This window comes from Rana temporaria, chromosome 4 (assembly GCF_905171775.1).
Source record: "Rana temporaria chromosome 4, aRanTem1.1, whole genome shotgun sequence".
In the NCBI taxonomy this organism is placed as follows: Eukaryota; Metazoa; Chordata; class Amphibia; order Anura; family Ranidae; genus Rana; species Rana temporaria.
This window is the reverse complement of record NC_053492.1, coordinates 13967277-13993019: the sequence shown is the minus strand read 5'-3', so window position 1 is coordinate 13993019 and position 25743 is coordinate 13967277. Positions and strand designations below refer to the sequence as shown.

At 48.1% G+C, this 25743-nt stretch overlaps 1 protein-coding gene across 1 annotated transcript; it reads left to right on the top strand.

Annotated features, from left to right (window-relative positions):
• The first annotated feature begins 1232 nt into the window (after window positions 1–1232).
• Window positions 1233–25743, top strand: PPM1G (protein phosphatase, Mg2+/Mn2+ dependent 1G). Its single transcript, XM_040347980.1, has 10 exons — window positions 1233–1411; window positions 9337–9406; window positions 9591–9676; window positions 12616–12748; window positions 12836–13290; window positions 14395–14547; window positions 21086–21320; window positions 22362–22491; window positions 22580–22682; window positions 25130–25743. Exons 1-10 carry the CDS (start codon window positions 1301–1303, stop codon window positions 25301–25303), a joined length of 1650 nt encoding a protein of 549 aa, XP_040203914.1. The 5' UTR covers window positions 1233–1300; the 3' UTR covers window positions 25304–25743.

Below are 25743 nucleotides of genomic sequence, written 5' to 3'. Positions count from 1 at the left end.
GTACAGGGTGTATATTATATATAATGGGGTACAGGGTGTATAATATATATTGGGGTGTAATATATTGGGGTACAGGTTGTATATTATATATATTGGGGTACAGTGTGTATATTATATATATATATTGGGGTACAGGGTGTATAATATATATTGGGGTGTAATATTTTGGGGTACAGGTTGTATATTACATATATTGGGGTACAGGGTGTATATTATATATAATGGGGTACAGTGTATATATATATATAGGGGTACAGGGTGTATAATATATATTGGGGTGTAATATATTGGGGTACATGTTTATTATATATATATTGGTGTACAGTGTGTATATTATATATATTGGGGTACAGGGTGTATAATATATATTGGGGTGTAATATGTTGAGGTACAGTGTGTATATTATATATATATATATATATATTGGGGTACAGGGTGTATAATATATATTGGGGTACAGGTTGTATATTATATATATTGGGGTACAGGTTGTATATTATATATATTGGGGTGTAATATGTCGGGGTACAGGTTGTATATTATATATTGGGGTGTAATATGTTGGGGTACAGGGTGTATAATATATATTGGGGTGTAATATGTTGAGGTACAGTGTGTATATTATATATATATATATATTGGGGTACAGGGTGTATAATATATATTGGGGTACAGGTTGTATATTATATATATTGGGGTGTAATATGTCGGGGTACAGGTTGTATATTATATATATTGGGGTACAGGTTGTATATTATATATTGGGGTGTAATATGTTGGGGTACAGGTTGTATATGATATATTGGGGTGTAATATGTTGGGGTACAGGTTGTATATTATATATTGGGGTGTAATATGTCGGGGTACAGGTTGTATATTACATATTGGGGTACAGGTGGGGTAAAGGAGGCGCTATAGTCAGTCTCTGGGTGGGTGGGCAAGCGGGGCTCAGTGTCTGGGACAGCCAATCACAGTACAGAACACAAAGAACAAAGCTCTGGTCGCTATGGGAACGCAGCCCGCCGGGGAGGAGACACCATAGGGAGGTGAGACCCCTCATAAGTATCAGTGAGCTAAACACTGTATGACGACAGGGATTCCATTCCGCCATATTTGTAGAGGGCAACGTCTTAGGTGACAAACGGCTCTCCCTCCCCCCCTGCCCACATCTGGCACGGCGGCTACGCCCCGCCTCCCTCGGTCACGTGTCCCTCCGGCTTTTCTCTTCTCCCGCCACTTCCGTTTCCGGTCCGCTGTATTAGAGAGCCGGGAGCCGCACACAGCCCGCACGTGTCCAGAGATGGGAGCCTATCTGTCCCAACCCAACACCGCCAAGTGCTCCGGGGAGGGGGGCAACGGAGGAGTCAGCTACGGATACTCCGCCATGCAGGGCTGGAGGGTGTCCATGGAGGTGAGTGACCACCCATCCCCCTCCTCCCTTCCCGCCCACCTACCTGTCTATACCACCCCCCCTAATCATCTACCTAACTATATACAACCCCCGCCCACCTACCTACTTCTATAGATCACCTACCTGACTATACCCCCCCCTCTCATCTACCTAACTGTATATACATCCCCCGCCCACCTACCTACTTCTATAGATCACCTACCTGACTATACCCCCCCTCTCATCTACCTAACTGTATATACAACCGCCCACCTACCTACTTCTATAGATCACCTACCTGTCTACCCCCCCATCTACCTAACTGTATATACAACCACCCATCCCCCGTCCACCTTCCTACTTCTATAGATCACCTACCTGTCTATATCCCCCCTCTCATCTACCTAACTGTATATACAACCACCCATCCCCCGCCTACCTACTTCTATAGATCACCTACCTGACTATACCCCCCCTCCTCTCATCTACCTAACTGTATATACAACCGCCCACCTACCTACTTCTATAGATCACCTACCTGTCTGTACCACCCCCCCTCTCATCTACCTAACTGTATATACAACCGCCCACCTACCTACTTCTATAGATCACCTACCTGTCTGTACCACCCCCCTCTCATCTACCTAACTGTATATACATCCCCTGCCCACCTACCTACTTCTATAGATCACCTACCTGTCTGTACCACCCCCCCTCTCATCTACCTAACTGTATATACAACCGCCCACCTACCTACTTCTATAGATCACCTACCTGTCTATACCACCCCCTCTCATCTACCTAACTGTATATACATCCCCTGCCCACCTACCTACTTCTATAGATCACCTACCTGTCTATACCACCCCCCCTCTCTCATCTACCTAACTGTATATACAACCCCCCCCATCTACCTACTTCTATAGATCACCTACCTGACTATACCCCCCCTCCTCTCATCTACCTAACTGTATATACAACCGCCCACCTACCTACTTCTATAGATCACCTACCTGTCTGTACCACCCCCCCTCTCATCTACCTAACTGTATATACATCCCCTGCCCACCTACCTACTTCTATAGATCACCTACCTGACTATACCACCCCCCCCCTCTCATCTACCTAACTGTATATAAAACCACCCACCCCCCGCCCACCTACTTCTATAGATCACCTACCTGAATATACCCCCCCCCTCTCATCTACCTAACTGTATATACAACCACCCATCCACCTACCTACTTCTATAGATCACCTACCTGTCTATACCCCCCCTCTCATCTACCTAACTGTATACAACCACCTATCCCCCGCCCACCTACCTGTCTATACCACTCCCCCCTCTCATCTACCTAACTGTATATACAACCGCCCACCTACCTACTTCTATAGATCACCTACCTGTCTGTACCACCCCCCCTCTCATCTACCTAACTGTATATACATCCCCGCCCACCTACCTACTTCTATAGATCACCTACCTGTCTATACCACCCCCCCCTCTCATCTACCAAACTGTATATACATCCACCTACCTACTTCTATAGATCACCTACCTGACTATACCCCTCCCTCTCATCTACCAAACTGTATATACCACCCCCCCCCCCCATCTACTTGCCTCCACTCACCTGTCTACACCACCCCCCTCTCTACCTGTATATTCCACCCATCTGTATACCATCTACCCCCCCCCCCTCTTTAACCTACCTGTATATACAACAACCCAATCTACTTAACTGTATATGCCACCCACCTTTCAATATCACCCCCTCCCTGCCTACCTACACGTATATTCCACCCATCTACCTACCTGTCTATACCACCCTCCCCCCTACTATCTACGTGTGTGTAATAAAAATATATATATTACACACCCCCTTACTTGTCTATGCCACCTACATGTGTCTATCCCCTTCCAACCTACATGTTTATAGCACCATCCATGCCTATCCACCTGTATCTCCTCACATAGTATGTGTGTGTATGTGTGTGTGTATATGTATGTATGTATATGTATGTGTATATATATATATGTATATATATGTATATATATGTATATATATATATATATATATATATATATATATATATATATATATATATATATATACTATTTTTTTTTTCTCCACCCATCCCCTGTGTGCCGCAATTTTTTTATATATATATATTAGTTTCGGGGTTCCAAGTTTTTTTTCTAGCAAAAAAACATTGACTTTTAACTTAAACAAGTGTCAGAAAAAGATTTGGGTTTTAAGTGGTTAATCTTCCTGCGTTGACATACAGAAGTTTTAGGAAGCTTTAGGCTGCATTCACATCTGAGCGTTTTGTCGCCTGAAGCGCGACGCTCAAACGCTAGAGGGGGAAAAAAAATACATTACTGTCTATGGAGATGGTTCACATCCCCACTCCAATACGCCTGAAGCTCAAACAAGTTCTGGACCCTTTTTTTGACGTGCGAATTTGGCGGTTTGAGCGTTTGTATTTCCCATAGAAAGTAATGGAAACGCTCGATTCAAGACGAGCGTTTCTACGGGCGTTTTGTCGCTTTAATCAGAACATTTCACCCAGGCAGAAGATAAAAAAAAAAATCTACCAACATAAGTGATGAAAGATGATAATTTTTCCTATTGGCTAAAATAAAAAACGTTGAAGTACAAAAACGTCGGACGACGTTGTATGCAAACGCGCAAATACGCGCGACAAAACGCCAGAAAAAACGACCGAACGACCTACGCTCAGGTGTGGATGCAGCCTAAGTGGTTAATCTTCCTGCGGTTACACAGAGAAGTTTGAAGGAAGTGTTAGTTACAATGTTTCCTGGTAAGAACTTGGCAGACTGCCCAGATTTTCTTATGTACACAGTTTATCCCTTTTGCTCCAAGAAAGGAAGTTGGTTACAATGTTTCATGTTACAAACTTGGCAGGCTGCCCTTTTTCCTTTACACACAGAGAAGTTTATCCCTTTGATCTAAGAAGGAAGAATAAGTTACAATGTTTCCTGCTAAGAACTTGGCAGACTGCCGGATATTTTCTTTTGACAGCCGAGTCTCTCCACTTGTTATATCAAAGAATTGGCAAACTCTGCATTGAAGATCATCAGGGGGGTTGAATCGAGATCACCTTTTTTTTTTTTTTTTTAAGATTAACTGCAGAAGGCCGCAAAGACGCAGCCGGCGCGGCAGGGTGTGTGTGTGTGTGTGTGTGTGTGTGTGTGTGTATTTACAAACGCCACTTTATTAGGTACACCTTGGTGGTAGTAGTGGGTTGGACCCCTTTTGCCTTTATTCCTTATGGCCTAGATACCAGGGCTCGACAAAATCCGGTCGCAATTGTGACCTGACGCCTGGGGAAGCTTAGGCCGCAAAGCCGCTCCCTCAATGGCCGGCGCGGGCCCGCCGCTATCGTCGGTGGGGGCGCACGGAGACACAGGATCCTGTGTCTCCATGCGCCCCTGCTGCACGCCGGCTGGTAATTGAGGCCGCGTCTTTGCTGCCATCTGCAGGCCTAATCTTCCTTCTGTAAACTTTTGGAGCGCCATCTTGTGGTGGCTGTTGGCATTACAAGTAAAACAGCAATCCAGCAATTCTAATGTGTTTTTCACTGCGCCCTGCGGCCTAAACAGAAGGAAGCTTAGGCCTGCAGAAGGCTGCAAAGCCGCCGCCTCATCACACCGGTAATTGAGGCCGCTTCTTTGTGGCCTTTTTGCAGGCCTAAGCTTCCTTCTGTGATCTGGCGCCATCTTGTGGCGGCCGTTGGCATTACAATTAGTTACATTACAAGTAGCCAAACGGCAGTTCTAATGTGTTTTTCACTGCCATCTCCTTCCCTCTAATTTAGAACCCTCAAATATCTCTATCTTTATATCTCTATCTATCTCTCTCTTCCTCCCCCTCTCTATCTCTCCTAGAGAATAAAATGGTGGTTGTTGCAATACTTTCTGTCGCACCGTATTTGCGCAGCGGTCTTACAAGCGCACTTTTTTTTTGGGGGGGGGGGGGGAAATACACTTTTTTTTATTAAAAAATAAGACAACAGTAAAGTTAGCCCAATTTTTTTTTTTTTTTTTTTTTTTTCATATTGTGAAAGATAATGTTGCGCCGAGTAAATTTATACCCAACATGTCACACTTCAAAACTGCGTCCGCTCGTGTAATGGCGACAAACTTTTACCCTTTAAAATTTCCATAGGCGACGTTTAAAACTTTTTACAAGTTGCATGTTTTGAGTTACAGAGGAGGTCTAGGGCTAGAATTATTGCTCTCGCTCTACCAATCGCGGCGATACCTCACGTGTGGTTTGAATACCGTTTACATACGGGGGCGCTACCCACGTATGCGTTCGCCTTCTGCGCGCGAGCTTGGCGGGACAGGGCGCGTTTTTTGGCTCCTAACTTTTTTAGCTGGCTTCGCGATTCCAAGCAAATTTGTCAAACCCTGATACAACAAGGTGGAAACATTTTGGAGTGCAGGGACCTCATTGTCCAGTGGTGAGATGATTGGATCTTTGTGACATGGTGACATTATCCTGCTGGAAGGAACCATCAGAAGATGGGAATACTGTAGTCATAAGGGAAGGACATGGTCAGCAACAATACTCAGGTAGGCCGTGGTGTTTAACCACATGCCAACCGCCGCACGCAGATATACGTTGGCAGAATGGCACACGGGCATGCACAAGGACCTAGATCTATATATCCCCTTTTAAGAAGCAGCATTGTGGAGGAGCGCGCACCGTGACTCCGACTGCGGGTCCTGCGGACTCTATGTCCGTGGGCATACCCGCGATTGTGTCACGGCGAGGGAAATTCTGATGTAAACAAGCACTTCCCCAGTCTTCCTAGTGACGGGACACTGATCGCAGCTCCCTGTAATCAGAAGCTGTGATCACTGTCGTGTCACACAGAGCCCCTCCCCCCCCACAGTTGGAACACATCCCTAGGCACACTTAAAGCAGAGTTCAACCCAGTGCTGTGGAGTCGGTAGATAAATGTTTAGACTCCTGAATGTTCCGACAATCTAAATTTAGTCGGAGTTGGAGTCGGTGCATTGTTTGCGGACTCAGACTCCAGGTACCCAAAATTTCCTCCGACTCCACAGCCCTGCTTCCACCCAAAAGGGGAACTTCCGCTCGATCCACTCCTTGCCGCCTTGCATGCCACATTTGGCATGTTATTTATTTTGGGGGGGGTTGGAGTGGGACATCCTGTCCCACTTCCTCCTTCCGCCCAGGGGCCGCTAAGGAGATACGTCATATCGCCTTTTGGCGGCCCCTCCCTGTAGGTGATCGCTTTGGACACGTGACAGGTCCCAGGCGATCGCCTGTCCAATCAGATAGCTTAACGCCGTTTACGCATGCGCAGTGAGTGCCCGGCCATGAAGCCGAAAGCTGTCACGGCCGGGTGACCCAAGTCAGTGTTTTTCAACTCCAGTCCTCAAGGCCCCCCCAACAGGTCATGTTTTCAAGATTTCCTTTAGATGAAACGACTGTGGTGATTACTAAGGCAGTGAAACTGATCAAATCACCTGTTCAAAATAATGGAAAGCCTGAAAACATGACCTGTTGGTTTGCCTTGAGGACTGGAGTTGAAAAACACTGCCCTAAGTAACAATGAGGACACCGGCCAGAGGGGGGGAGGAGTGGAGCTCCGGGCAACGCGACGCTGGACCATGGAGCAGGTAAGTGTCTGTTTATTAAAAACCAGCAGCTACACTATTTGTAGCTGCTGACTTTTAATAAACATTAAAAATGCCTGGAACTCCCCTTTAAAGCGTTTTTTTTTAAAAGCCTGCAAGGCAAAGGCATAATGAGCTAGTATGACTAGCATACTAGCTCATTATAAATTACTTGCCTTAGATCGAAGCCCCCGCAGCGTTTGTATGAAAATCCGACCGTTTGTACGCTCCATCGGACAATTGTCAGATTTTCCGCGGACGAACGTGGGATAGCATGCTTTTAAAATTGTCAGCCAACAATTGTGTGTCGGATTATCCTATAGTGTGTACACAATTCCGCCTGGACAAAACTCCAAAGTACAAACACGCATGCTCAGAAGCAATGCTCACCATAACACAAGGTTAGCAGAAGTTTCCCAAAGGGTGGCGCTAAAGAGCTGAAAATAAAAATCAGTTTTGTGTGTGTTGGCCAACAATTCTTTGCCGTTTGTAGGCAAGACAAGTCCTACCATTTGCAGAAAATCCTATCGTGTGTACCAGGCTTAACTGTTGTTTTCCTATCATTTGGACCCAGTCTGCCCATTCTTCTGACCTTTTCCTCCACACAACTGCCACTCACTGGATATTTTCTCTTTTTCTGACCATTCTCGTCTATATTCCATCCATCGAGAATATAGATATATGGTCAGGTAAGCGTGGAGGGCCATTCAATGGTATCAATTCCTTCATCCTCCAGGAACTGGCTGCATGCTCTCACCACATGAGGCCGGGCATTGTCGTGTACCAGGAGAAACCCAGGCCAGGACCCACTGCACCAGCGTAGGGTCTGACAATGGGTCCAAGGATTTCATCCCGATACCTAATGGCAGTCAGGGTGCCATTGTGTAGCCTGTAGAGGTCTGTGCGTCCCTCCATGGATATGCCTCCCCAGACCATCACTGACTCGCCACCAAACCGGTCATGCTGAACGATGTTACAGGCGGCATAAAGTTCTCGCGGCTTCTCCAGACCCTTTCATGTCTGTCACATATGCTCAGGGGGAACCTGCTCTCATCTGTGAAAAGCACAGGGTGCCAGTGGTGTACCTGCCAATTCTGGTGTTCAATGGAAAATGCCAATCGAGCTCCAGTGTCCGGCAGTGAGCACACTAGAGGACATCGGGCCCTCAGGCCACCCCCCATGAAGTCTGTTTCTTGTTTGGTCAGAGACATTCACACCAGTGGCCTGCTGGAGGTCATTTTGTAGGGCTCTGGCAGCGCTCATCCTGTTCCTCCTTGCACAAAGGAGCAGATACCGGTCCTGCTGATGGGTTAAGGACCTTCTACGGCTCTGTCCAGCTCTCCTAGAGTAACTGCCTGTCTCCTGGAATCTCCTCCATGCTCTTGAGACTGTGCTGGGAGACACGGCAAACCTTCTGGCAATGAAACGTATTGATGTGCCATCCTGGAGGAGTTGGATTGCCTGTGCAACCTTTATAGGGTCCAAGTATCGCCTTGTGCTACCAGTAGTGACACTGACCCTAGCCAAATGCAAAACTAGTGAAAAACAGTCAGAGAAGATGAGTAGGGAAAATGTCAGACACCTCCACCTATAAAAACATTCCTGTTTTGGAGGTCGTCTCATTGTTGCCAATCTAGTGCACCTGTTAATTTCATTAACACCAAAGCAGCTGAAACTGATTAACAAACCCCTCTATACCCCCCCTCTGTGTACACCCTCTTACCCCCCCCCCCCCCCCCAGGAGTTTAATTGACTCACTTTGACTCTGATTAAAATTATTCCTCTTAATTTTTTTTGAGCAGTGTATATCACCCACCTATATCCTATCACCCCCGTCGCGCACCTATATCTCATCACCCACCTATATCCCCCTTGACTCTGTCTCCTACTTGGTGTGTGTATACCCCTTTCATAATTTATAACCCCTCACCTACTCATCAAAGGGGACTGGAACAGCACACTGTACTTGCCTACATCACTACTAAACCTCCCTCAGAGGGTATGGCCCCCGTATTCCCCCCCCCCCACATTTGTACTCTCATACTGCTTTTGTCATGTAGAGATGAAGGTTGGGGGACCCCTCCCTATAACTCCTCATTCACATTGTGTACCCTCACCTAGACACCCGTCCCAAATGCCTCATCGGGCTACGAACCCTTTACACAAATACCCCCCCACCTGGGAGTACGTTATTTGTAGCCCTCCATGGTACACTCTTCATCCTGATTACAAGAAGGCATTGTTCAGCTTCTCTCTCTTCTCTCTGCAGGACGCCCACAACTGCATCCCGGAGCTGGACGGGGAGACGGCCATGTTCTCCGTTTATGATGGACACGGAGGTCAGTATTCTATTCTCCAGGGGTTAGTAATGACAACCCAACCCCTACGCTGCCCCTCCCACACAGGGGGCAGAAATTACCCCCTACCTCCTAGTATGGGGTCAGCAGTCTGTCCCCCATGCAATGCTGACCCATCTATGCTTTTGGCATGTATGTGATGTATTCTCTGTTCTCTCTATTCCAGGGGAGGAGGTGGCTCTCTACTGTGCCAAGTACCTACCCGACATCATCAAGGATCAGAAAGCCTACAAGGAGGGAAAATTACAGAAGGTTGGTTTCCACACTGGGAGGGGACATGTCCCTGAGATGTGTCAGGAGGGAGATGTCAAGGCTGGCTGGTGTCCCGTAGATTTGGAAGGGGGGGGGGGGGGCGGGCAGACAATGTCCTGTAGATATTGAGGGGGGCCTCAGTGATAAAGGGGCTGTATCCTGGAGATGTAGGAAAGGGGCAGGGAGGGGCACCAGTTGGGTTGCATCCTTGAGATGTCATTTAGGAAAAGGACTGCAGGCCATATTTTAGCGTTTAGGGGAAGGAGAGAAGGGCTGTGTGTTGGGGTGTATCCCAGATGATTGATTGGAGAGGGGGGGGGTTTGAGAAGCCGTATTCTAGAGCTATTGAAGAGGCGTTGGGGGCTATAGCTTGGATATGTGGAGGAGAGAAGGGCGGTGTGTTTTGTAGTGTATCCCAAAGATGTGGGGTCTAAGGGGCTGCATTCTAGAGATATTGGGCCAGATTCACGTAGCGCAGCAGATCTATAGATCCGCTCGTTCTACGTGAATTAAGATCCGCTCCCGCAAGTTTAGGAGGCAAGTGGATAATTCACAAACAACTTGCCTCCAAACTTGTGACGGCGGATCCTAAATCCCCCGGCGGAATTCAAATTCCGCGGCTAGGGGAGTGTACTATTTAAATCAGGCGCGTTCCCGCGCCGATTTAAATGCGCAGGTGCCGTCCGGGGAATTTCCCGGCGTGCATTGCTCCCACTGACGTCACTAGGACGTCAGTGGTTGCGACGTGAGCGGGACTTGCGACGCGCGTGTTCATGAATCGGCGTACGCAAACGACGTAGGAAAATTCAAATTCGACGCGGGAACGCCGGCTATACTTAACATTGGCTGCGCCTGATAAAAGAAGGGATAAGTATACGACGGAAAACCGCTACGAAAACGACGTAAGAACACTGCGACGGGTCCGCGTACGTTCCTGAATTTGCGTATCTCGCTGATTTACATATTTATCGTAAATCAGCGGGAACGCCCCCGGCGCCATTTTTAAATTGAAAAAAAGATCCGACAGTGTAACACAGTGTAACACTGTCGGATCTAGCCCTATCTATGCGTAACTGATTCTATGAATCAGGCGCATAGATAGGACCAGTGTAAGTCAGAGATACGATGGTGTATCTGTAGATACACCGTCGTATCTCTTTGTGAATCTGGCCCGTTGGAGGTAGGTTGGTAGTGAGGGGGCCGTATCATAGAGATGAGGGGAAGGAGAGAAGGGCCATGTGTTTGAGTGTATCCCAGAGATGTGGGTGGGTGGGGGTTTTGAGGAGCCATATTCTGGAGATATTGGGGAAGGGAGAGTGAGGGGGCCTTATTCAGGTGCTATTGAGGGGGGTTGTTGTGAGTATAAGGGGCCATATCCTGAAAATGGGGTTTTGAGGAATAGACGTGTGTCTCAGATGTTGGGTGGGAGGTTTGAGGTGACTGCATTATAGAGAGATGGGGAGGGGGGGGGTCGTGAATAATGAACCATATCCTGAAGATGGGGGGGGGGGTCTGAATAGGGGAAGGGGTGTATCATCAAGGGATCCTTGATGATACGAGCCGTATCTGATATTGGGGATGGTGGGGTAGTAGCTGGGCGTGAGGGGCTATATCATGGAAATGGGTGTAAGAGAAAAGTGCTGTTTCAAAAATGGGGGGGGGGGGGGGGGTGTCAAGGGGCCATATTCTAGAGCTATTAAGGGTTTGGAAGTGAGGAGCCATATCTTGGAAAGGGGGGCTTGGAAAAGGTGAGAAGGGCTGTGAAGGGATGTATTCTAGAGCAGTGGTCATCAACCCTGTCCTCAGGGCCCACTAACAGGCCAGGTTTTATGTATTACCTTGGGGGAGAAACAGACTAGAATACTGCAACAAATGGGATCACCTGTGATATATTTCAGTTATCTTGCAAACTTGGCCTGTTAGTGGGTCCTAAGGACAGGGTTGATGACCACTATTCTAGAGGTATTGGAGGAGGGTTGAGGGGCACTTTCTTGGATATGTCAGGAAGGCAAGAATTGCCCTGCATTGGGGTATATCCCAGATATGTTGGGTGGGAGGTTTGAATTCTAGAAATATTAGATTGGGGTTGGGAGTAATGGACTGTATCAAGGTGGAGATGAGGAGAGATGGCTCTTGTGTTGGGAGTGTATCCCTGAGATGTTGAGTAGGGGTTTGAGGGGCTGCATTATAGAGATATTGGTAAGACTTTCGGTGCAAGAAGCCCTATTTGGAATGTTGAATGAGGGGCTGCGTTCTAGAGATGTTGGGGTGAGGAGCCGTATCCTGGATATGATGGAGAGAAGGGCTGAGTGTTGGGGTGTATCCCAGAGATAGTGGGTGAGGAAGAGGGTTGAGTTGCATGTTAGAGATGTGAGGGTGAGAGAAGAGCCGTATACTAGGATGGTTAGCAGAGATGTTGGGTTGGGGGGGGGGGGGGGGGGTTTGAGGCGCTACATTCCAGAGATATTGGGTGGGAGGGGTTGGAAGTAATGGACCGTATCCTAAAGATGGGGGGGGGGAGAAAAGGGCCATGTGTTGGGCTCTATCTCAGAGATGTTGGTGTGTGTTTGAGGGTCTGTATTCTGGAGATATTGGAAAGGGTTTGGGGGGGGGGGGGCCCTATTCTGGATATGGTGGGAAGGATAGGACTAGTGTTAGGGATTATCACAGATGATTTAATGGGGGAGGGTCTGCATTCTAGAGATATTGGGGAGGCAATGGAGGTAAGGGGCCATGTCCTGGTCACGAGGGGAGAAGGACCATTTAGAGTGGTGTTTCCCGGAGAGGTCTTTGAGGTCTGCACTCTGAAGATACTGGGAAGGATAAGGGGGTTGCCAGGAGTGAGAAGCCATATCCTGGATATATTGCAGCGGGTGGGGGACTTGGAAATTATGCCCTGGGCTTAGGGCTATGTGGTAACACTTGTCATCCTTTGCTAGGCTCTAGAAGACGCCTTCCTCGCCATCGATGAGATGCTGACTCAGGAAAACGTGATCAAGGAACTAGCCCAGATGGCCGGACGACCCATCCATGACCATGATGATAAGAATAAGGTGGCAGATGAAGATGATGGTACGTGTTTGGATAGACTTGATGTGGGGTTCTATTTAGGGAGGCCCCTTTGTATAATTCCTGTCTAATGCTGCTCTTTTATTTCAGTTGACAACGAGGAGGCAGTTCTGTTACACGAGGAAGCCACCATGACTATAGAGGAGCTGCTTACCCGTTATGGGCAGAATTGTGGCAAGGCGCACCGACATAAGTGCGCAGATAAGAAAGATCCCGAGGAGCCGGCCAAGGAGGCCAGTGTGAACGGAGAGCTGGAATCTGAGAAGCAGTGCAAGAATGGCAAGAAGGAGGAGGCCTCCTCTGGGATCTCCTCATCCTCTGATGGAGCTGTAGGGGGCTCCTCATCCTCGGATGGAGCTGTAGGGGGCAGCAGTGCAGCTTTGGGGAGCTCCTCTAAGGCGGGAGAGGAGGCCGTGTCCTCCTCCACCGGAGAGGCTGGCCCATCCTGCTCCTCCTCCTCCGCCCAGCCCCAGAGCACCGACAAGTCCAAGTTCTTCGAGGACAGTGGAGAGTCCGGGGCAGAAGAGGAAGAGGAGGAGAGTGAGGTAAGTGTCTGCTGTACTTCTCCATGACACGTGTTGGTTGACTTGTTTCGTACCTTTGGCATAACTGTAGAAGTTCATTGAACTGCCTGCAAATATTTACACTGGCAAGCCTGTGAAGGTTCCTCCTTCCACCTGATAATATTGAATACAGCGTTTTGTTTTCATTGCGTACCTTATTTTAGACCCAGTGATGTCATCGCTGCAGGCAGATTATGGCTGATGGGAGGGGCCAGCAGGGAGCTGTACATGGCTTTCTGAAACCATCGCAGCCACCCTGACTCGGTACTCCTCCAAAGAGCTCTCTCCTCTGATGCAAGCAGTGGGTTGGTTCTTGGGAGGGGTTTTGCAAATATTAATATGCTTTGCACGTGGGTTCCTTTGGTGGCTTGTCACTTTTTGGGGGGCATGTCACTGGGTGGGCTCCCTTTTTGGGGGGCATGTCACTGGGTGGGCTCCCTTTTTGGGGGGCATGTCACTGGGTGGGCTCCCTTTTTGGGGGGCATGTCACTGGGTGGGCTCCCTTTTTGGGGGGCATGTCACTGGGTGGGCTCCCTTTTTGGGGGGCATGTCACTGGGTGGGCTCCCTTTTTGGGGGGCATGTCACTGGGTGGGCTCGTCACTTTTTGGGAGATCTGAAGCTCAGAATGTCATCTGGCAGAACTGACATCCCCAGTGCTATGGTATTGATCACCAAGCCTTGGGTGTGGAATTAAAGGATGCGTCCAAACAAATACCATACCACCACTTCCTGTTCTGGTGACAATGTTGTCCCAAATGGGGGAGGTAAAAAAATCAGAGCTTCTGATTGGCACAAATGTTTAACTCTAGCATGGTGTTGCAGGGGACAACTTGCCTGTATGTGATTGGCTGACTGGTCCTCTTCACATATCAGGAGTCTGAATATTTTACTGATCATGAAATTCGGCTTTAAGTCTTCTATGTTCTCCAGTCCATGGCCATCTGTTTTGGCCTCCTGCAGATGTGGTCCCCATTTTTGTGTTGTGGGACTCTACCACAGGACAAGCGGGGATGTGAGTTGTGGGGTTTCGGTACCATCTGCTCATGTATGATATACAATACACATGATGATGTCTTCTCTTCCAGGAGGGCAGCGAGGAGGATTACAGCAGCGAGGAGGCGGAGAATGAGGAAGAAGAGGATAGCGAGGAGGTGGAGGATGAAGAAGAGGAGGAGGATGAGGAGGATGATGAAGAGGAAGAAGAGGGGATGCTCCCAGGAATGGATGGAAAGGAAGAGGTAGGTGCTCTTTGAAGGATGAAGCTTTGCTCAGGTTGTTGGGATTGGTCCGTTTGAAGGTCCAGAGACTTGAAGTTGATTTGGTAGCTGGTGCAATGGAGTGTTCACCTTCTGCTGCGGTTTGTAGCACTCAGACAAGGGGGCTGGCGTTGCGATTGGGTGGTGAAGAGCAAATGGTCAACAAATGCAACACAGCTTGAACACTCGCCACAAGGCCTCAGGGTGGGCTACACCTTCTGGTCATTTGACTCTGGCTGCACCGTACCACCACCATGTATAAGACCTGGCTGGTATATCCGCCTGAATGGTGTTTCTTGGCATTGGTAATAAAGATTTATGGGGGCTCTGTATTGGCTCACAAACAGCCATTAACTTTTTTTTTTTTTTTTTTTTACCAAAACCTTGCATTTTCTAGATCTAGACCTTTTGCACGAATACCGTGCATCGTAAAATCGGGAACTACCACCATTTTATTCTCTAGGGTAGTAATGGCAAACCCCTTTGGAGCCCGCATGCCCAAACTGCAACACAAAACCAACTTATTTCAAAGTACCAACATGCAGCCCATCACACTGTAAACTTCAGCACATATTCTGTATCGGCCTACAGCTCACACCTCTGTCCAACCACATGAGTGAGCCACACGTCATCATGTAACTCATAGCACATCACCTCGCCATGCAGCTCATGGCACACTTTTCTCTCCATCATACATCTGATCCTCCTCGCCCTCCCGTCGTGCTCCCCCTCTGCCGCTCGCTGCCTCGCCCTCCCGTCGTGCTCCCCCCTCGCTGCCTCGCCCTCCCGTCGTGCTCCCCCCTCGCTGCCTCGCCCTCCCGTCGTGCTCCCCCCTCGCTGCCTCGCCCTCCCGTCGTGCTCCCCCCTCGCTGCCTCGCCATGGCACAAAACAGTCACGTGGCTCGGCTTTCTCACCAATGGAATAAAGCGGCTGCGCTCAGGCACCCCCCCCGGCAAACGCCACTTCTCCTCCTGTGCCATTCGATTGGCTTTTCATTCCCCAGCCGAAGGAGGCATTTCATTCCTGAGTTGGTCCCGCAGCAATTTCTCCAAAGAGTTGTGCTCTGAGTAAGTGCTGTGTGTGTGATCTGGTGGAGGCAGGTGGTTCGGGGAAGCTGGGCGACTTGTCCTCCTAATAAAGTGTGTATGCGGTTCCTTTGCCCGAAGCTGCTCAGAAGACTGTAGTTCACGTGCCCACAGAGAGGGCTTTTCCATGGCATGCGTGCCATGGGTTTGCCGTCACTGCCCTAGGGTGTCTGCTTTCAGAAAACATATTTGGGGGTTGTATGTTATCTTCAGGGCTCAAGTGATTTATTTTAAACGTGCAAAAATGGGGGGGGGGGTGGCTCTAGCAGAGAAAAGGTTAATGCCTTGGTTTTATTCAGTGCCTGGTATTGGGTTGTTGCCTTTTGATGGTATGATTATCTTTGGCATTAAGTGGGATGTCCTTTTAGTATCTGGTCTAAAGCCCCCATACACACTATTCGATTTTTGTCTTCAGATTTACCAAAATCATATAATATGAGGTCAAACCTTAAGAGATTTAATTTGCATGCAATCAGGCAGGCCCTTGCACGGTTTTGGTAAACCTGAAGACAAAAATCTGCAGAAAGTATAATGGTGTGTGTATGGGGGCTAAGGCTCAGTTCACACTAGGGTTGTCCCGATACCACTTTTTTAGGACCGAGTACAAGTACCGATACTTTTTTTTTTTTTTTTCAAGTACTCGCCGATACTTTTGTCCCCCCCCCCCCCCCCCCCCCCCCCCCCCCCCCCCCCCCACAGATGCAGCTATGTCCCCCCATACCTAGATGCCGCCGCCTAGTTAATCAGCGTGCGGGGAACATTACAGCTTTCATTTGAATAGCTGTCTGTTCCCCGCCGCGTATATAGACACTCCCCCTTGCTCGGGATTGGACGGGTGATCTGCAGTTTGATAGACAGATCACCCGTCCAATCCCGAGCAAGGGCGAGTGTCTATACGCGGCGGGGAATAGACAGTTATTCAAATGAAAGCTGTAATGTTCCCCGCACGCTGATTAAATAGCGGGGGCGTTGCGGTATGCGGCGGGGGAAGGGGGGGTAGTATCGGATCTGGCATCTGGGGCATTTGCGGGAGTGCAAGTACTCCCGTAAATGCTCAGTATCGGTCGCGGTACCGATACTGGTATCGGGACAACCCTAGTTCACACTGCTGACATGGGATTTCCGACTTGTGAGACCCCAAGTTGTATTGTGGGGATATGCAATTAGCGGACCTCCAGCTGTTGCAGAACTACAAATCCCATGAGGCATAGCAAGGCTCTGACAGCCACGAGCATGACACCCAGAGGCATGATGGGATTTGTAGTTTTGCAACATCTGGAGGTCCGCTAATTGCATATCCCTGTTGTATTGCATGTCAAATTCAGAGTTTCCCATGAGAGCCGTCATAACTGATACTACACGAGTCGCTCCGACTTTAGAAATGGTTCCTGCACTACTTTGGTCTGACCTGGGTGCGATTTCAGCCCTTCTACAGACACCTAAATGACATTCAAGTCGGAAGGAAGTCGCAGGCAAAGTCGTAGGACTTTATCATCGCAGCAGTGTCAACCGAGCCTCATCCTTGGTGAATGAATGAAAACTTGTATATCGCGGCGCATGCAAACTAAATCGCCTCTGGGCGCTTGTTGTTCCTGTCTCCTTTGGTATCAAAAGAGATGAGTCTTGATCTTTCTCCTGAATGCTAAGTGGTTCTCCTCCAACCAAATGCTGGTTGGTAAAGCGTTCCATAGTCTAGGCCCTTGGACAGCGAATCTCCTTTCTCCTTTGGACTTGTATCTGGCTTTGGGTATCTGGAGGAGATTTTGATTGGTGGATCGCAGAACGCGATTGGGTTTATGAGCTTTTATTTTTTCGCATAGATAATGGGGAGCATTCCCATAGATACATCTATGCGTTAGACAGAGTGCTTTAAAAGCACTGGTGGTATTGTATTCTTGGTATCTTGACCCCAGTGTATCTCATCTGGTATTTTGTTGTATTCTTGTTTGACAGAGTTGGGAGTCTTATTATCTTGGCATTATTGGTGTAATTTAATGTCTGGTAGGTTTGGAGTTTCTAGAGATGTTCCTCTCAGTATCATCTTGAAATTATTGGTGTCATTTAATGTCTGGTAACTTGTCATATCCTTGTCTGGTAGGTATGGAGACGGTTTCTAGAGATGTTCCTCTCAGTATCTTGAAATTATTGGTGTCCTTTTTTAATGACTGGTCTTCTCTTTGGTAGAGTTTTAAGGGTCTCTCAGTATCTTGGGATTTTATTTAGCTGGTATTAGGTGCTATCCTTATGTGGTACAGTTGTCAAGCTATGAAGACTCCTATAGCCCCATCAGATGGGGATAGCACCCAGTATCCGCTAAATGGCATCCCCAACGATGTCAAGATGCAAAGGGGTGCCTCTCAGAATCTTGATATCGTTGGGGTTGCCATTTAGCAGGGGTTGGGTGCTTTCCCCATCTGGTGGGGCTATAGGAGTCTTCGTAAGTCGACAACTCTACCACATAAGGATATGTCCTTTTAATCCCTGGTATGGGTCCCATCTTTGGTAGGGTTGGAAACGTATTCTGTAGATCTTCCTCCTGGTATCTAGACGTTATGGTGATGTCATTTAATGTCTAGTGGTCACATCCTTGTCTAGTAGGTTTGGAGTATCTCTGGAGATGACACTTGCAAACCCACCAGATAAGGATAGCACCAAAAGTCAAGATTTTTTTTTGATGGCGGGTGGTGTCATTTTAATCCCCGGTATGGGTCCTATCCTTGTCTGATAGGGCTGGAAATGTTTTTAATGTCTAACTGGTTCTATCCTTGTCTAGTAAGGTTGAAAACACACTGGAGATGTTCTCATTATCTTGACATTATTGGGGTGTCATTTAATGCCCGGTATCTTTAGTAGCGTTTTAGGATTTATTTAGCTTGTATTAAAGTGGATGTAAACCCTTTCTTTCTTTCTTTCCTTCCTTCCTTCCTTCTTTCCTTCTTTCCTTCTTTCTTTCTTTCCTTCCTTCCTTCTTTCCTTCTTTCCTTCCTTCCTTCCTTCCTTTCTTTCTTTCCTTCCTTCCTTCCTTCCTTCCTTCCTTCCTTCCTTCCTTCTTTCCTTCTTTCCTTCCTTCTTTCCTTCCTTCCTTCTTTCCTTCCTTCCTTCTTTCCTTCCTTCTTTCCTTGTGGTAGGAGGGGAGTCTTGGCATACACTGTGATAGCTTATTGGAGGAAAGGTGGGCGCACACCCCCTCTACATAGGCGAAGGAATGTGCTGTGAATAGACCAGCTCTCTGCTAGTTTATAGCAGCCACCCGACACACGTTTCAGGCTGGTGATATCTTGTCAGAACTTGTCAGTTATCATACTGATAATAGAAAAACGGAGCAGCAGAAAGATGCAGGACTTGGGGCTTTGCAGAGAGAGAAGAAAACACTACAGATATGTGCCTATGTCAAATGTTATGAATCGGGTTCACATCCACAATGTCAAGATGCTGAGGATTTTACCTTGCATGGGTGTCCTCCTTTTATTCCATGGTATGGGTTGTCTCCTTGGTATGGTTAAAGACTTTCTCTGGAGATGTCCTTTTTCAGTCTCGACATTTCTGGGGTGCTATATCTGGTTGTCTTTGTGAGCGTAATAGTCTCAATATCTTGGGGTGTCATTTGGCTGATATCGGGTGCTATCCTTGTCTGGTAAGACTGTCCAGATGATGCCTAAAAAGATGATCCTACCAGACAAGGACAGTACCCCATACTACCCAAAAACGGAAACCCCCCCCCCCCCCTTGCAACCCTACCAGACAAGGACAGTACCCAAAAATGGAGACCCCCCCCCCCCCCCCCTTACAACCCTACCAGACAAGGACAGTACCCAATACCAGCCAAATGACACCCCAATACTACCCAAAAATGGACCCCCCTATGACTAGGGTTGTCCCGATGCTAGTATCGGGACCGATACCAAGCATTTCCCCAAGTACTTGTACTCAGGGAAAACGCTCCGATACTTTACCGATACCTGAATCCTCCTCCAGTTCCCCCATCCGTTCTGCTCTCTCCCTCCATGCTCCGTGTCCCCCCTCTGTGCCGCTGCCGTTCTGCTCTCTCCCTCTGTGCTCCTGTGTCCCCCCTCTGTGCCGCTGCCGTTCTGCTCTCCCTCCGTGCTCCTGTGTCCCCCCTCTGTGCCGCTGCCGTTCTGCTCTCCCTCCGTGCTCCTGTGTCCCCCCCCCTCCCCTCCGTGCCGCTGCCGTTCTGCTCTCCCTCCGTGCTACTGTGTCCCCCCCTCCGTGCCGCTGCCATTCTGCTCTCCCTCCGTGCTCCTGTGTCCCCCCCACCCTCCGTGCCGCTGCCGTTCTGCTCTTCCTCCGTGCTCCTGTGTCCCCCCTCCGTGCCGCTGCCGTTCTGCTCTCTCCCTCCGTGCCGCTGCTGGTCCTCCCTTCTGCGCTCACCTTTCAAGCTCCATGTCCCCCCTCCGTGCTGCTGTTCCCCCCCCCCCCCCCCCTCCCTGCTCTGTGTCCCCCTCCATGTCCTCCTCCGCCCCCCTCTGTCAGGATGGAGAGCGGCGGTAGGAGCCGCAAAACCCAGCTCCTACCTTTTCCGAATTAACAGTCAGTGATCACTGACTCCGTCCATTCATATGACTGAGCATTGTAAACTGTTTACGTTGCTTCAGTTTATGAATGGATAGGAGCCTCTGTCTCCTGTCCATTCATTTCCAGTGCAGCTGAGAAAGGGACTGAGGAATCTGTGTCCTTGGTCCCTTTCTCAAAGGCGAGATATCGGGGGTCTGTTATGACCCCTGATATCTCACCAAAGCCCCCCCAACAGGGCTAAGGAAAAAAAATGGCAAATATGTATTTTTTACATTTTTTTTTTTTTTTTTTTTTTCTCTCAATTCTTTGTTTATTTCAAGAATTACGCATTACAGCATATAACATTTCAATATTATCAGAAAATTGGGAGTGAGATGGATATATACCTCCTATACATAACACACTGACACATCCACCCCCCTCCCCCAAGAAAGCATTGTAAAAAAAAAAATTTTTTTTTGAATAATAAAGTTGTAAAATAAAAAAAAATAAAAAAAAAATCGGTACTTGTACTCGGTCTTCAAAAAGTGGTATCGGGACAACCCTACCTACAAGACGAGGAGGGTGGCACCAATAGCTAAATGTCACCCCAATAATGTCAAGATACTGAGCAACTTTTTTATTTTTTAATGAGTTGTATACTCGTCTGGTAGGGTTGGAGATTCAGTATCTGGAGATGTTCCTCTACTAGTCTCTTTATCTTCAGTTTTATTTTTTGGTTGTCATGAGCTGTGGTGTCATGGCAATGCCTTCTTTCCTTCTGTTATCTTTGAGCATTATTATCCCAGTCTGTCTGTCTGCAGGTCCCTCCTCTGTTGGGTATGACTGTACCTGTTTGAGTTATTTTATGGTGGACATCAATTCTTAGCTGTGTGATAACTGGTTTTCTTTTACTCCCCAGCCTGGTTCGGACAGCGGGACCACAGCAGTCGTAGCTCTGATCAGAGGAAAACAACTGATTGTTGCCAACGCCGGGGACTCGCGCTGCGTGGTATCAGAGGCTGGTAAAGCGGTGGATATGTCTTATGACCACAAACCAGAGGATGAGGTGGAGCTGGCCCGAATTAAGAACGCAGGGGGGAAAGTGACCATGGACGGCAGAGTGAATGGAGGACTCAATCTCTCCCGGGCTATTGGTAAGTGCTCGGTGGGACTGTATAAAGCAGGGCTCGACAAATCCCAGTCGCCAGGTCGCCATTGCCAATAGAAATGGGGTCCTGGCGACTTGGCTTGGAAGGGGGGGGGCAAAATTATTTTTTTTTTTTGTGTGAGCTGGAGCCATCTGGTGGTGAGCCGTTGGTATTACAAGTTACCACCAGATGTGTGAGCTGGCGCCATCTGGTGGTGGCCGTTGGTATTACAAGTTAAGCATTACAAGTTAAACAGCAATTCTAATGTCATTTTTCACTATTTTCCACTATTTTCACTGCCATCTTCTTCCCTCTAAATAGAACCCCCAAACATTTATATATATTTTTTTATCGTAACACCCTAGAGAATAAAATGGCGATCGTTGCAATACTTTCTGTCACGCCGTATTTGCGCAGCGGTCTTGCATACGCACTTTTTGGGGAAAAAAAATACACTTTTTTTTTAATAAATAAATACGACAACAGTAAAGTTATCCCCATTTTTTTAATATTATGAAAGATAATGTTACGCCGAGTAAATTGATACCCAACATGTCACGCTTCAAAATTACGTCCGCTCGTGGAATGGCGACAAACTTTTACCCTTTAAAATCTCCATAGGCGACGTTTAAAAAATTCTACAGGTTGCATGTTTTGAGTTACAGAGGAGGTCTAGGGCTAGAATTATTGCTCTCGCTCTACCAATCGCGGCGATACCTCACATGTGTGGTTTGAACACCGTTTACATATGCGGTCGCTGCTCACGTATGTGTTCGCTTCTGCGCGCAAGCTCGTCGGGACGGGGTGCGTTTTCTGGCTCCTAACTTTTTTAGCTGGCTCCTAGATTCCAAGCAAATTTGTCAACCCCTGGTATAAAGCCATGGCTCATGGTGTTCTATGTTCATTCCTCTGCGCTCGGGCTGTGATGCTCCCAGTTGTCTGGGGGGGGAGGGGGTGGAACGACATCTCCCCAGCTTACCTCCTGAGCCCAGAGGCTTCCTGCTGACTTCTATATGCATTCTGATGTATGATGTGGTTCTCCCATAGGCGATCACTTCTACAAGAGGAACAAGAACCTTCCTCCAGAGGAGCAGATGATCTCGGCTCTGCCTGACCTCAAAGTGCTGACGCTGAACGAGGAAAATGACTTCATGGTCATAGCCTGTGACGGCATCTGGTAAGGCGTCCATCCACTTCTCGCCCACAATACATTGCAGTGGTGGTTGGCAGGGGTCTGATGTGTTTTTTTTTTTTTCCTCTTCCAGGAATGTGATGAGCAGCCAGGAAGTGGTGGAATTTGTTCATGAGAAGCTTAAACTGCAGGAGCAGTCTGGGGACCCTGTCTGCCTGTCATCCATAGTGGAGGAGGTGAGTGATTACATGACACTTTGCACCTACAATACTAAACTGCACCAATTCCTTTTTACTGGGTGAGGGCAATCTTCTCCCCTCCTGAGAGACCAAATGGTGGCTGTACGCTGTCCGTAGCCAGCTAACACTGGCTTGGTTTTGCACTCCGATGTTTGCCACTTGGCTGCACAATATGTTGGAGGTATGAGGTGCCCCAGTTTTGACAGGTTGCAGGGGTGATATGGGGTATCTGGTGATATGGGGTATCTGGTGATATGGGGTATCTGGTGATATGGGGTATCTGGTGATATGGGGTATCTGGTGATATGGGGTATCTGGTGATATGGGGTATCTGGTGATATGGGGTATCTGGTGATATGGGGTATCTGGTGATATGGGGTATCTGGTGATATGGGGTATCTGGTGTCTTACAAGGAGGGAGTAAGACTGTATTGCGGGGATATGCAATTAGCGGGCCTCCAGCTGTTGCAGAACTACAAATCCCATGAGGCATAGCAAGGCTCTGACAGCCACGAGCATGACACCCAGAGGCATGATGGGATTTGTAGTTTTGCAACATCTGGAGGTCCGCTAATTGCATATCCCTGCTGTATTGGGTCTGTGTGTGTGTACAGGAACATTATGTGACAGAGATTTTAGACATCTAGTTGGGGTGGCGGCATAAAAAGGTAGGTAGGGAAAGGGCAGTATGGTGGATTGAAAGTGGGGTGTATTTCCGCGCCAATGTGGTAATCAAACATAATTATATCACTATGTGAAATAAAAATAACTACTTATAATAACAAGCAGCTCCTCTGAGAACAAAATATAAATCTATACTGTGCAATGGAATAGAGGTGTGGAAGAGGGCGCTAGTGAGATAAATCACCTAATGTGAATAATTCCTAACAATTGGGACACACTCACTAGGGAGGATCCCAAATGGCGGGGTGATACTACTAAAATAAACACTCTGATAGGTATGGATCCAACAGTCAAATCTCTACCTAGAGATATCTTAAGTGTACACAGATAAATCCAAAGAATAAAGTCCGTGAAGAAAATTGAATAAATGCAACAAATAAAGTAGTGAGTGTGTCCCAATTGTTGTGAATTATTCACATTAGGCGATTTATCTCACAATTGGGACACACTCACTACTTTATTTGTTGCATTTATTCAATTTTCTTCAGACTTTATTCTTTGGATTTATCTGTGTACACTTAAGATATCTCTAGGTAGAGATTTATTGACTGTTGGATCCATACCTATCAGAGTGTTTATTTTAGTAGTATCACCCCGCCATTTGGGATCCTCCCTAGTGAGTGTGTCCCAATTGTTAGGAATTATTCACATTAGGTGATTTATCTCACTAGCGCCCTCTTCCACACCTCTAGTATGGTGGATTATATGGGGTGGGGGTGGTAGTATGCAGGTAGAGGTAAGGGACGGATCTATGAAGGGGATGGTGGTCTGTGATGGAGGCATAGGGGTGGTATGGGGGTTGAGTCACTTTGGAGGTATTGGTATGATGGAGGGGGTCAGTATGTTGCTATAGGAATGGAGGAGGATGGTAAACTAAAGGGGCATATGGATGGGGGGAGGGTTAGAATGAAGGGATGGGAAGGGTCAGGATGGAGGGGGCATTATGGGGGTGGGGGAAGTGTCTGTATGGTGGGGGATGGTAAACCTATGGATGTGGGAGGGATTGTATGAGGGGTCTGGATGGAGGTTTAGGGGTGGCGGAAGGGTCCGTATGGAAGGGGGGGGGGTAAACATATGGAGGCATGTCGGAGGGGGTTGTATGGAGGGTCAGGGTGGACGTTTGGGGGGTGGTAAACCTATGGATTCATAGGGATTTTGGAGGCGTTAGGGTGGGGGGGAAGGGTCAGTATGGAGGGGGTGGGAGAATGGTAAACCTATGGAGGCATAGGGATGTGGGAGGGGGTCAGGGTGGAGGTTGGAGGGAGGGATGGTAAACCTATGGAGGCATAGGGATGTTAAAAGGGTTGTATGGAGGTTTGTGGGGGTGGGGGGTAAACCTATGGAGGCATAGGGATGTTGGAGGGGTCAGGATGGAGGCGATGAAGGGGGGATTATGGAGGCATAGGGGTGGGGGAAAGGGGTCAGTATGGAGGGGGGGGGGGAAAACCTATGGAGGCATAGGGATATTGGAGGGGTCAGGGTGGAGGTTTGGGGGGGAGGGATGGTAAACCTATGGAGGCATAGGGATGTGAGGGGGTTGTATAGAGGTATGTGGTTCAGAGAGAAGAGTGTTTTAGGATGGAGGGTAATACGTCGGTATGCAGGCATAGCGGTGGAGGGGTTAGTATGGAGGTATAAGGGGAGTTGGAGTGCTCAGTCTCTTTTGCCACTTTGATGAGTGCCTCTGCGGCACTTGTTGCCGCTATGAATAAGGGATGCCATTAGCGGACATGACTTTATTTTTTTTCTTCTCTCGGCAGCTCTTGGACCAGTGCTTGGCTCCTGACACCTCCGGCGACGGTACAGGCTGTGACAACATGACCTGCATCATTGTGCGCTTCAAGCCCTTCTGCCCCAGCAAGAGGAAACTGGAGGACGGGGAGATGGGCAGCGCGGACTGCAGCGACAGTAATAAGAAGGCGAAGAGGGATTAGCAGGACGCTGCGGCGCCCTCATTGGACTTTGAACACTCTACAGACTTTTACGAGTATTTGTCCCTTTAATTTTTTTTTTTTTTAGAGTTGGTTCTAAAGGCCGCTGTACAAATGTGTTTCGATGTTGGGTCTGGGCCAAATGGTGCTCATGTTGGGGAGGGAGGGTTGGGAGTCGGATTGGGGGAGGGAAGGGAAATGGGGGGCTCGCTATCAATTTGTGTATAATTTTTTGTAATCATTCCATGATCCCCTCCCGCTGGCCCTGGAACCTGTGGATGAATTTTAACATGCCTTTTTATAAACCTGTGTCTCCTGAATCAATCTGGCGCCGGTTGGGCGATTTACGTCGGCCAGTATGAACTGTGGATGGCTGTGGTGGAACTCTTGAATGATGGCGGTGTAGCAAGTCCTGTGGCACTGGCATTAAATGGTTAATGAGG